This window comes from Urocitellus parryii, chromosome 9 (genome assembly GCF_045843805.1).
Source record: "Urocitellus parryii isolate mUroPar1 chromosome 9, mUroPar1.hap1, whole genome shotgun sequence".
In the NCBI taxonomy this organism is placed as follows: domain Eukaryota; kingdom Metazoa; phylum Chordata; class Mammalia; order Rodentia; family Sciuridae; genus Urocitellus; species Urocitellus parryii.
In genome coordinates, this window is record NC_135539.1 from 11,520,125 (window position 1) to 11,532,970 (window position 12,846).

Consider the following 12,846-nt stretch of genomic DNA (forward strand, 5'->3'; position numbering starts at 1 on the left):
CTGGGGCAGAGGTGACCCCCTGCAGAGCCATCTGCTTCCAGGCCTGGGCCCACACCTACTGTGCGCCAGCGGGAGGGACCCTCGGAGCCCTCCCTAGGGTGGCAGGAACCGCGACGGAGTCCCCAAAGCCCAGCTCTACCTCCTTGGGCTCCGCCTGCTCGCGGTCTGGCTCCCTCCAGGAGGGCCGCCAGAGCCCCCTTCCTCCGCAGAAGCTCCTGGTAGGTGCCCATCTCCGCAATGGCCCCGTCGGCCAGCACCAGGACGCAGTCGGCCTGGGGCAGCACGTGGTGCGTGTGGGTCACGAGGATCCGCGTCTGGGCAGGGAGGGGGGGTCACACTCCTGGGCTCGGCCAGTCTCTGGGAGTCCAAGCAGGAGGGGGGCACCCCGGGCTCGCAGCGCAGCGGGGTGCACGCCCTTCTCCTGTCCCGCCCTCTTTCTGGGAGACATCCAAGGAGAGACAGGAGGGGGTCCTCCATCTGTGTCTCAAAACACGGGGACACTGGGCTCGTTGGAAACTGGCCCGGGACCGAGGCACCGCGGGGAGGTGCTCAGCTTACCACAGGGAGTTGCCATAGCAACCAGGAGGGGACCCCCCGGGACACCCTCATGCACTGAGAACACCCTAAGTGACGTGGCTCAGCAGGGAGGTACATGGTGGAGCCTCAGTTTCCCCAAGGCCGAGGGCAGGGCTGGCCAGGAGCGGTGGCTGCCCACCGCTGCCCAGTGACACCAGAAAGGGCTGGGTCACACATCACCAGCCAGGCAGAAGTGCCCCGACCAGAACTCAAAGTGCGGCTTTCTCCGGGCTGCCTGTCCCTTCTGCGCCATCGCGACTTCACCAGAGACGCCCACACTGAGGGCCGCTGGGCTCAGCAGCTCACAGATCCTCCTCCAAACCCAGCGAGTCTCAAGCCCCAAAGCAAGTCCCAACGACACCCCGGATTTTAAATACGTTCGTCATGGAAGGGAACCGGGAGTCAACCGCCAAAGATTGAACCACGACGCACTTTTGAAGGATCAGTGGGCCGCGGGCGAAATCAGAGGGAAGTGAGAAAATTTCTAGGATCAAGTGGAACCGCATCATCTCAGAACCTGAGGGACACAGCGAGGGCAGGTGTCAGAGGAAGGTCACAGCTCTGAGCACCTGCTCTAAAAAACCAGAGAGACCTCCAATCAACAACCCAGGGGTGGGGTTCAAGGTCCTTGAAAACCAAGAACAGACCCAGCGTGAGACCAGTAAAAATAACCAGGGGGTCAGAGCCGGAACTGACCACACCGACCGAGGCTTAAAAGAGCAATACGGGGCGGGGGCTGGCCTCGCACGTGGGAGGCACCGGGCTCAATGCTCATCATCACAGAAAAATGAATAAAGAAAATAAAGATATTGTGTCCAGGTATAACTAAAAAAAATATTTAAAAAGAGAGTGATACAAATGATCAATGAAACAATGACTTGGATCTTTGAAGAGGTAAGGAAGGTTGATAAACCCTTGACCAAACTGACAGAGAGAGAATCAGAGATGTCAAGGGAGTATCACAAGATATCACCAAATTCAAAGGATCACCAGGTTGTCGTTGAGAACTTATATTTCAGATAGATTGGGAAATCTGCACAAAAACTTGATAAATTTCTAGACACACAACCTATTAAGACTGAATCAAGAGGATATTTTAAAAACCCTCAAGAGATCAATAACAATAAGATTAAAGCCCTAATGGGAAGTCTCCAATAAGGAAAAGCTCAGCCACAGATGGACTCACTGTTGGGTTTTACTAGATCTTTAAAGAATTGACAGCTAAGCTCCTATTTCCATGAAATAGGAAAGGAGGACTTCCAAACCCATTCTACAAAGCCAGCCATCACCCTGATAACAATACCAGGTAAGGACACAACAAAAAAAAGAAAATTCCAGACCACCATCCTTGATGAACCTAGATGCAAAATTCTCAATAAAAACCTGCGACCAAAGCCAACAGCACACTGAAAAGATCAGATGCCATGATCAAATTTGGTTCCATTCCAGGAATTCAAGGATGGCTCAACCTCTGAAATCAATAAGCACGACAGAGTAGTTTTAAAAAGCAGACGATGATCTCAATAGGTGCAGGAAAAGGCTCTGAACAAAATTCAACATCCCTTTATGAATAAAAGCCCTGAAAATCCAGGTGCAATGGTGTACCCCGTCATCCCAGTGACTCCGGAAGCAGGAGGTTCACAAGTTGGAGGCCAGCCTTGGCAAGTTAGGAAAGCCACTGTGGAGACAGTATGGACGTTCCTCCAAAGCACTAGAAGTAGAACTACCATGTGATCCAGCTCTTATTTCCTCAGCACAGACCCAAAGGAATTAGCGTCAGCAGAATCAAGTGAGACACAGTAGCCAAGTGATGAAATCAGCCTAGGGGCCCATCGACAGATGAACGGGTAAAGAAAATGTGGTTTGTGCACACAACGGAGGGCTATTCAAGTCATAAGGAAGAATGAAATCCTGTCATTTGCAGGAAAATGAATGGAACTAGAGATCGTTGTGTTCAGTGAAAAATAGGCCAGACAGGAAGACAAGTATTAAGTGGATTCTGGGGGTGTGGGAGAGATGAAAGTAGGAAGGAGACCCTCAGAGGAGAAGAAGGGGACCAGGAGGAGGAGGAGGGATGGTAATGGGGGATGGATATGTTTAAAGTATGCTGTCTGCACCTACAAACATTTTGCAATGAAGCCCGTTATTCTGTATAATTAAAATGCACTAATCAAAGAGTGCTGTCATAAACCACTGAGATTGGGGGTGGGATTCTTTGTTACGTAGCACTGTCACAACAAAAGCTGACCAATACAAAGAGGAAAACTGGACCCAAGGAGCGGGTGGTAGACAGATCTGGGTTAGGACTGAATTCTCAGGGCTTCTGCTCTTGCCCTGTTGATTCTGACATGTGTTCCCAAACTCACTGTTCCCTGGAGAAGCCCACCAGGCCCGATGACCTGGGTGAAGACGTGCTGGCCGACATGGGCATCCAGGGCTGCCAGGGGGTCGTCCAGCAGGTACACGGCAGCCTTTCTGTACACGGCCCGGGCCAGGCTCAGCCGCTGCTTCTGGCCCCCGGAGAGATTCATGCCCTGTGGCCAGAGAGGAACAGGGACACAAGTCTGCACCTGCTGGATGGTGCTGGGATGCGTGGACGGTGCGGGTTGGCCAGGGTAGGCGCAACCCCTGGGTCCTCAGGGCGCCTTTCCCAGCCTACTGCTGGATCTTTCTACACTCGCTGCTTGTCTCTGCCCGGCTCACGGCTCCACTCAGCCAGCTTCCTCCACGTCACCACCTTTGTTGAAGGTGCCCGGCACGTCCCTGATGCCACATCCAGCAACGGTTCTTATTTCTTTCCATTCAGCCAACATCTACCATGCGGCTGCTCTATGGCCAGCTGTGTCCTAGGGCCTGGGGACTCAGCCAGGGACAAGGCCCTGCTCTCTTGGCCTTTCATTATAACAAGGGTGGGGAGGGGGACAGAGAATCCAAAGCCCAGACAAGGGACCTGCACGGCGCGTGGGGTGGCGTGGAATGAGAGCTGGGATGCGCACACCGCCGTTCAGCAGAGGGTGAGCCCCCCGTGGCCCCAGGGGGAGAGCTTCCCCGAAGAGGGAGAGCAGGTGCAAAGGCCCTGAGGTGGGAGTGTGCCTCGGGTGTTCAGGAAACATGGCAGAGACCCCGCGACTGGACAGAAGCAGGAAAGGGGGTGGGTACGAGGGGAGATGGGGCAGAGAGACAGGTGGGGCCACATGGCAAGAGGCCTTGTCAGGGACGGTCGGGACTTAGGCTTTGCCTTGAGGGAAATGGGGGGCCAGGTGGGTTCTGTGCGGAGCTGGGAGTGGTCTAGGTGTGAACGGAGCCGTCTGCTGTGGCGGGCCTGGTCAAAGGGGCCATCGGGGGGCTCCCGCAGCAACGCAGGGAAGGGCTGGTGGTGGACGGAGCCACGGCACGTGGGTCTGGGTGCGGGGTGCAGGAGGAGGCGGCTCTAGGCCACCAGACATTTGGCCCAGGATGTGACACAGCTGGACAGAGGTGCCCCCTCCGGTTTGAAGCACTTCTGGGTCTCCCTTCCAGGGGCCTCCCTCTGGCCACTCTCTGGCCTCGCCCTCCTCTCCTTGGCCTCCCTGGGCAGCTCCCTCCGCCCCTGGACTTGGAGTGTCCTGTGTTGTTTTGGAGCACTCGGGTCGTACATGACGGGGATCCGCCGTCCACGGTCCCCTGCTTGCCCGGGCCCTGGAATATGACTCCCGAGGGGTCCCCGACCCAGTGTCTGATCTAGTTGTCCGAAAGCCCCGGCCACTAACCCACTGACCCCTGCCATGGCCTCGGCCTCTCCCTGGCCTGTTTCCAGTCACGGATTCGTTAAGGACCGCGAGCACCCACTGCACCCTTGACCGCCCGCTTCCTGGGCCCTCTGCCCCTCAGCACTTGGCCCACAGGCCAGGGCGGCCGAGGTCCCTCCCCCGAGGTCCCTGTGCCAAGAAGGCGGGCCCCACCTGCTCTCCGATGCGGGTGTGGACGCCCGCCGGGAAGCTGTCCACGTCCGGCCGCAGGGCGCAGGCCTCCAGCACCCTGTCCAGCCAGGGCAGGTCCAGCGGCTGCCTGAAGCACACGTTCTCCACCACGGAGCTGTTCTGCACCCAGGCCTCCTGGGGCACGTACGCCACAGGGCCCTGCGACACAGCTGGTGTGGGTGACCGAGGTGGGGGCCCTTCCAGGGGGAGGGGAGCCGGCCCTGGGGGGGAGGGGGGACGCAGAGCCGGTGCCCATCAGCTCGGCTGGGAGCGGGGGCGCGGGAGGACGTGGGACGGGGCGCTCGGGATGGGGCGTCTTAGCAGCCGGGGCGGCCTCACCTTGATGCTCACGGACCCCTCCACCGTGGACAGCTCCCCGAGGAGGGCAGACAGCAGGGAGGACTTCCCTGACCCCACGGGACCCACGACGGCCAGGAGACACCCCTGGGGCACGGTGAGGCTGATCCTGGCCACGAGGAGGGACAGCAGGCAGTTCGGGTCTGGGCAGGATGGGTGGCCCCCGACACCGCGCCTCTCCCGCCCGCCACTCCCTGCGGTGCCCTCCGGCCCCAGGCACAGCTGCCCCTGCACCCTCTCCCCCTGAGTGTGAGGCTGCACCCGGGCGGGGCCCTCTGTACCTGTGCAGGCAGGGGGGGCCTTCCCGGGACCAGGCGAAGGTGCCGTTGTGGACAGCCACGCCGTCCTTCCTGGCGGCTGCAGGGCACAAAGACAGTCACTGCAGGGTCACTCTGCCCCGAGGCCACCAGCCATGGCCCAGGAGGCAGCGGGAAACCCCCAGAGAGCCAGCCCCGGCCACTCACCAGCTTACGGTGACCCCGCAGGAAGCCACCTCACCTGCCCTCCATTTGTATGAGAGTTACTGAGACCCGCCACGCCCACCCCTTCCTGCTAAGGTGGCCGTGACCACGCGGCCCAGGAGCCACAATGAGGTACAGTCAGGTCCTTTGTAGAAAAAGAAGAGTTTTACATGATCGATCACCTGCCCCAGGGCTGTGGCACGGGAGGGAGGCGGTGTGATTCCCGGGGACCTGAGTTCTTCAGTCCCTGAGAGACTCACGGGCACCCAGGGAGGACGCCCGATCCAACGGAGAACCCCACTTAAATGTGAACTCCCAATAGAAGCAGAATAGTGTTGTTTTTTTTCTTAGCATACATATGCCCCCAGTATCGCATGGAGCATAATCATAATGAAAGGTTTGTGAGAGAGTAAAATGCAGATTCAGAGTGAACTGGGCATCCCGGGTGTTGGCCTGGGAGTCTGGGGTCCCGCTGGTCATCTGGGGGGGGGCTTCCCCTCCTCCTTCCCCTTCCGTAAGACGGCTGGGTCCCAGAGGCACTTGGCGAGGGTCATCGGGGGGGGGGTCAGGGGAGCTGGGGTCTACACCGGGCACTTTGAACGGTGCTGGCCCACGGAAGTGCCCGTCCAGTCTGGCTGCGGGTGTTTGTATTCATCTCACTCTGGCCTAGCTTTGAGAGAGGGCGGCTCTGGCCCCAAGCAGGTGACCAGCTGGGTCAAACCTGTGACTAAAGTAACACCCAGGGGTCTGTGGTCAGTGGCCCTCCAGTGGGGGTGACGGCACGGTCACCAGAGACCCCAGCCTCTCGACGGAGCAGTCCTAATGCCCAGGGGCTGCCATCTCCTGCAGCTCCCCCTGGGACGTTGTGGACAGAGGGCATCTGAGTCCAGGAGGGGAGGAGGTGCTGCCCAGGGCCACACAGCTGGGGCGGACAGCCCAGGACTTGGGTCTGAACTGCTGAGTCACACCCGCAGGGTCGAGCAAAGCCGTGCGCAGCTGAAGGTGTCTCAGAAACGCCCGTCGGGGCTCCTGAGCCGCCGCTGTGCTGTTTCTGGGTTTTTGCAACAATTACTAGTGACTAAGAGCTCTGGGCTCTGGCCGGGTGCTGGGCCCTGGGCTATGGGCCGAACCTGAGCCCGCGGACCCTCACCCCAACCCCAGGGAGCGGGTTCCTGCAGAAGCCCCAAGAGGTTGACAGCTAGCCAGGGCCACCTGGCTGGTCAGTGCTGCAGCTGGGATTTGGACCTGGCCGTCCACTGCCATGGGCTGAGCATCCAAATGAGCAGGTTGACCAGATGCCCGAGCCACACCATGGCCTGGTGACAGGTCCCACCCCACCCCACCCACTGCAGGAGTTGACGTCACCACGACCCACAAGAGGTGGTGAGAATGCCCAGGGCAGAACGGAGAAGCTAACTAGTACTGGTAACTAGGTAACGAGTGCTTGGCGAGTCTCACACTACCATGGTGCCTGAAACTCATTTTCTAGCTGAGCAAAAATGTCACTGTGTCACAGGGCGCCATGGCACATGCTGGTAATCCCAGCAGCTCTGGAGGCTGAGGCAGGAGGATCTCAGGTTCAAAGTCAGCCTCAGCAAAAGCAAGGCCCTAAGCCACTCAGTGAGACCCTGTCTCTAAATAAAATGCAGAACAGGGCTGGGGACGGGGCTCAGTGGTCCAGTGCCCCTGAGTTCCATCCCTGCTGCCCTCCACACACAAATGTCTCTCTCCCTGGACTGTGAATGAGGGCAAGGACCTGGGCCCAGTGTTCAGTGCTGTGCACCTGGAACGGCACCCCAAGGGGTTCCAGGGGTCACCCTGCACTCCCAGCAGGACAGTCCCCCGCGATGCCTGATTTCCCCGTGTCCCCCCAACCCCCACGCCCTCCTGCTGAGCTTGGCCCTCACCCAGGCTGGCGGCCCTCACGTCCTCCTCACTGGGGTCAACTTCCTCCAGGCTCAGGAAGGCAGCCAGACGGTTGAAGGACACCCAGGCCTGTGGAAACCGGGGCCCCGGGTCACCCCGCCAGAAGGGCAGGAGCCCAGGTGCCCGGGACGCGTGGCTACGGCGTCCTGTCCACCTTGCCCCGCGGGTTTGCAAGTCGTGAGAACGGAGCCTCAGTGCGCGTGTGGAGGTGGGGACCGTGATGGCAGTGGGGACCTCTCCCACCTCCTGGCTGCTAAGTAGCAAAACTGCGACAATCAAGAGCCCTGAAAAGGTGGTGGCTTTGCCCCCAGCCTCAAGGCAAGATGAGAGATCATGTCGGACTCTGTCCACCGGGGGGCGCCCTCAGCTCCCAACCACAAACCCACCTCTGGGGCCCGGGGGCAGCCCTGGAAACACAGCAGCTCTGATGGGCAAGAGTCGCTCCTTCCCCTGTGCCCCGGGAGGCTCAGGACAGAGCGGGCTGCGAGCAAAGCTCGGGATGAGAGGGGACCGGGCAGGGACTCCTGCACCAGGGCTTGCCGCGCCCTGGGAGGTCCCCGTCACCCTCTGGGCCCTTTCCAATGGCTCCCGCTACCCTCTGCTCCGTGTCACGCTCCTCTCCCTCCCTCTCCTCCGCTTCCTGCAGGGGTAGCCGGCCCGGGCCCTCCCGCTGGCCCCACCTGGACGAGTAGATGGACCGAGAGGGGCAGGAAGGCCTGGGCCCTGTTGAGGATGCCCAGCACGGTCAGGGTCACGAAGGCCTTCTCCGCGTCCATGGCGCTCTCCTCGGCCACCAGAGTGTGCACCGTGAACACCGCCAGGGCCACCTGGAGGGGCACCGGCGCTGACCGTGAGACGATGGCCGTGCGGCCTCCAGGGTCAGCGTGGGGTCCCCACCCGGGCACGCCCTCCCCCAGCCCAGGCTCTGCAGGGTACCCGGCGGCGTCACCAGAAACGTGGACACTTGGAAGGACACCAGGGACACGGAGAAGAGGAGGGTGGACGTCCTCAGGGCGCCCAGCTCCTGGCCCCGGACGCGCAGGATCCTCTCCAGGAAGGGCTCCTCCCAGCCGTGGGCCTTGATGGTCCTCATGGTCCTGAGGACGGAGCTGGTGAGCCGCGCCCGGGAGTCCTTCTGCCGCATCTGCTCCTCCTGGGACCCGTGGGAAGCAGAGAAGGGCGAGAAGTCACCTTAGGAGGCAGAATCCCAGGGGACGGCAAAGGTCAGAGGGCGAGGGAGCAAGTGGGGACTCAGCCAGGGACGGGGTGGCTGCCGCTGTCCACCGTGGAAGGGGTCCTGCTCTGGATGGGTGCCCAGGTCCGAGTCAGGGCACAGACACGCCAGGGCCAGGGCAAGCCAGGCCTGCAGGACCCCCCCACCCCGCGTCTCTGGTGCCAGCGTGGGCCCAGGACCCGCGAGCGCCCCCCACTTCCTGATTGGCACGTCCCTGCTCCCAGAGCCACACCTGGTAGTGGCCCTTCTTCTTAGTGATGAAGAGATTCAGAGGGAGGAGGCCCAGGAAGACAGCGACGGCCGTGAGGGCTGAGGGTCCTAGAAGCTGGGGACAGAGCAGGTGGGGGGCACGGGACCCCCGGGGATGTGGTCAGACGTGGGTCCTAACACAGGCAGATGTCAGGGTGCGGGGCTCACGGGGGTCCACGGAGGGGACGCCTGAGGAACATAGGGTCCTTCTGCCTGGGTGGGAGCCAGGTGAGTCACCCAGGTCACCAGCGGGGGCACTGGGCACTGGGCGGACAGTTCCCTTCATTTATAAGGCATTGGCGCCACCCAGTGGCTCAGTGGAGAAGCGTCTAGAAGGCACACGCCTGCACCCAGCGGGAAAGACCCTAAGGAAACAACCGGTATCACCTAACTGTGGCACCCCGAGCCCAGCCCTCCTTAACCGGCACCGCGTGGTGACCCTCTGGTGATAGGGACCGTCTCCTAAGGGCTGGGTGACGCACTCCTCGGGGAGGGCACCCGCAGGGCTCTCGTCTCTGTTTTTTATCGCGGTCACCCGGTCACCGCCTCCTTGTTTGACCTCCGTGAATTTCTCCACGTGTCCTCCCTCCCTCCCTCCCTCTCTTTTTATTCTGAATAGAAACATCCAGTGTTTCTATCCTGCACGTCAGGTACTGCCTGAAAGCCTCTGTGTCCTTGCTGAGCACCTGCTGTATGCAAGGCCTTGAAAGACAGAGCCACAGAGAAAGGTCCTTCCCCGGGGGCACTGCCAAAATCATGGTGTGCACGGGCACCAGAGGGCATTCAGGAGGATCTGCCCCTCGGGCACCATCCGCATGCCACCCACGGACCCACCCAGGGCCTGTCGTCACTGGCACAGGGGCTTTTGTGTCGCCCAGGAGCTCTGCAGAAAGTTCTAAATGGCGTTGACAGTGTGAATCGTTGTGGAACTTGAAGACTGTTGAATGACATGTGACAGTGATGTGGAGTTCAAGGCGCAGCGTCCATAAAGAGAGTTCTGTGTGGTACGGGGGAATGAACCCAGGGGTGCTCTGCCTCTGAGCCTCATCCCCAGCTCTTTTGAACTTTTTATTTTGAGTCAGGGTCTCACTGAGTTGCTTGGGGACCTTGCTAAGTTGCTGAGGCTGGCTTTGAACCTGTGATCCTCCTGCCTCAGACTCCTGAGTTGTTGGGGGTACAGGCGTGGGCCGCCGTACCCGGCCATCACACCCAGGGGTTCAGCATCGCCGTGCTTGCTTTTGCACTCTGAAGATAGAACTGGAGAGTCGAGAGAGTGACCTGCGGCCCCCTGAGACTAAAGTGGCCACAGTCCGGTCCTTCGTAGATAAGCTTGTGAGCCCCCATCCACCCTGGAGCAGGACAGCTCAGCGCTAGATGGCCCCAGGAGCTCTTTAGTTATCAGGGACACCAGCAAGACCCACAGAGCTGCTGCGGGCCTCTGTCCTGTCCTTCACGGGCTCAGGTTGGACACCCGAATCTGAAAATCAAAATGCTCCAAGATCCAGCGCTCTCAGGAGGCTGCCATGGGAGGGTCCACGCTGACCTCGAGGGTCACAGTCAAAAACCAGGCAGACTGAAAATATTGTATGGGCCACCCCCAGGCCACGGGGGTGAGGCGCAACGTTTGAAACCTAAGTGGGTTTGCTGTTTAGACCCGGGCCCTCCCCACGAGATCTCGAAAGGAGTCACGCAGATATTCCAACATCGCAAAGTCCGGCCACCCTCTCCGCCTCGGCCAGGCATTCCACCCGAAGGCTGCTCACCCTGCCGGGCCAGTGAAGCCCAGCGGTTCTAGGACAGGGCGCTATTCCTGATGGCCAACTCTTTTTAGATGGGGAAAGGGGCCCATGACCAGGGTAAAGTTTTCCAGTCAGTAAGTGGTCAGAGCAGGATTTGAACCCAGGAGGTACTGAGTTTGGTGGCGCACGCCTGTCATCCCAGTGGCTCAGGAGGCTGAGGCAGGAGGATGGCAAAAGCCAGCCTCAGCAAAAGCGAGGCCCTAAGCAACTCGGGGAGACCCTGTCTCTAAATAAAATACAGAATAGGGCTGGGGATGGGGCTCAGTGGTCGAGTGCCCCTGAGTTCAATCCCTGGTACCAAAATAAAATAAATAAATAAAATGAAAAAGAGTTCTCTCTCTCTCTTTTCTCTCTCTGTCTCATTACTTTTTCTCTTTTTCTTTCTTTCTTTTTTTTGGGGGGGGTCCTTTGGTTGCTCAGGTAACAATCTCTCTCCCTGTAAAAGGGTCTTTTACTATCGTTTTGCTGTGTGCCGGGGTCCGGACGCCCCAGTAGTACTGATACCTTGTGCCCCATCTGCCTCCTGGTGACCCCAAGACTCTCCCCGGGAAGCCTCAATGCCATCGGCAGCGTCTCCACCTTGCCAGAGGGGAAACCGAGTCCCAGAAGGGCCGAGCCCCGTGCGTCCCTAGGGCTTCTCCCTCTCCCAAGCCCCGCCCCTCCACCCAAGCCCCGCCCTCCGTCCAAGCCCCGCCCCTCCGCCCAAGCCCCGCCCCTCCGCCCCACACCTGCCACAGGTAGGCGAAGCAGAGGCAGATCCAGAGCAGCAGCATCCAGGAGCTGTTGAGGTAGAGGACGCTCTCGGTGAGCCGCGGCACGTCCACAGACAGCAGGTTGACCACGTCCCCCACCGCGCTGGCCTTTCTGGCGCTGCTGGACAGGGCCAGGACCTGGGCCGGAGGGACAGAGGGGCTGAGGAGGGAAGGAGCCTGTGAAGTCCCCTGTGCCCACCTCCTGGGGCTGTCCTGGGCATCCAGGAGGAGTCCTTAGAGCAGCCCAGATAAGTACACCAGCTTCAGCAAGGTCACGGAGGTCATCTGCCAAGTGCCAACCCTGCCCCGGGCTCAGCCGTGCCCCACGCAAACCCAGACGCCCAGACAGAGCCCTCTCTGGTTTTGAATCCCCAGGGAGAATATCCCCAGTCAAACTGGGACACTTGAGATGCATCCCGACTGCAGAACTGTTAAAGGGTGAAAGAGACAGCCATCCGGGTCAGGGAGACGCACTCTTATCACCCCACTGGGCAGCCCAGGGGACCGAGGCCCAGAGGGTTGAACAACTTGCTCCAAGTCGGGGGGCGGGGGGGAGGCGTGTAAATGCTGAGCTGGGATTGGAAACCAGGACCAGAAAGGCGTGAGGTGGGCCAGGCGTGATGTGGAACCACGCCCCCACGATTCCACGCGCCTCGGACCTCAATCCTGTTTCCTCCGACCCGGGGGTCACAGTGGACCCCTTCTGGCCTGTTGGATGTCGGACTCTACCTCTCTCTGCTGGTGTGTGAGGGAGAGAGTGAGCTGGGCCGGGGGTGCAGCTCTTCAAGGGACAGCCACCGTGCCCCTCCCTGAGCAGCGGACCGGCTCCAGGGACTGGAGTTCCAAAGGGAAGGACACCCAAGCCTCTCACGGTGTGTTCAAGGGCAGCGAGGGGCAGCCCGAGGGGACAGCGGAAGGCCGGCTCATTCATCCGGGGATCCAAGGGGCTGCCTCTTTAGCTCAGGAAACAGGTGAACTCGGAGACTTGAGAGGCCACACCCAGCTCCGATGCTGAGTGGGACAGGAGCCTGCACAGGGCAGGCTGGCCGGGCAGCAGGCCAGGGCCATCCAGGACGGTGCCTTGTCCCCTCTCTTGCGGGTGCAGCTCAGGGGCTGGGAACACCCTCATTCAGTTGCTGCAGACCCCCCAGAGCCAGGATCCATGGCAGCCGGTGGGCCTGGCCCCCAGGGTCCCCTGAGGGATCGCGGTCACTGCCCAGCTCTGGCTGCCCAGGGGGTGGTCACAGTGGTCACAGAACCTCCAGGCCACGGCACTGGACAGTGGCCCAGAAGTCACTCCACCCTAAGCAGTGCTGCCTGGTGACAGGGGTCAGTCCACCACAGCCAGAGGCTGTCATGGGCAGGAGTGGACACTCCCAGATGAAGAGGAGGTGGATACAGTGACCGTCACCACCCTGCTCAGGAAACTCAGGTATAGAGGGACGTCCAAGGTCAGGGCTGTGTGTGTGTGTGTGTGTGTGTGTGTGTGTGTGCACGTGCACACATGTGTGTGCTGGGGACTGAACCCGGGGC

At 60.3% G+C, this 12,846-nt stretch overlaps 1 protein-coding gene across 1 annotated transcript in view; it reads right to left on the minus strand.

Moving 5' to 3' along the window:
• The window catches only part of Abcc6 (ATP binding cassette subfamily C member 6), a 39,563-nt gene that overhangs the window by 14,161 nt on the left and 12,556 nt on the right, over positions 1-12,846 (minus strand). The window contains exons 10-19 of the mRNA XM_077802618.1: positions 11,290-11,451; positions 8,746-8,838; positions 8,229-8,432; positions 7,960-8,106; positions 7,261-7,348; positions 5,174-5,249; positions 4,875-5,001; positions 4,518-4,694; positions 2,943-3,110; positions 140-314 (exon numbers count right to left, since the gene is read on the minus strand). Coding sequence (XP_077658744.1) covers positions 140-314; positions 2,943-3,110; positions 4,518-4,694; positions 4,875-5,001; positions 5,174-5,249; positions 7,261-7,348; positions 7,960-8,106; positions 8,229-8,432; positions 8,746-8,838; positions 11,290-11,451 — 1,417 coding nt within the window. The remainder of the gene's footprint in view (positions 1-139; positions 315-2,942; positions 3,111-4,517; positions 4,695-4,874; positions 5,002-5,173; positions 5,250-7,260; positions 7,349-7,959; positions 8,107-8,228; positions 8,433-8,745; positions 8,839-11,289; positions 11,452-12,846) is intronic.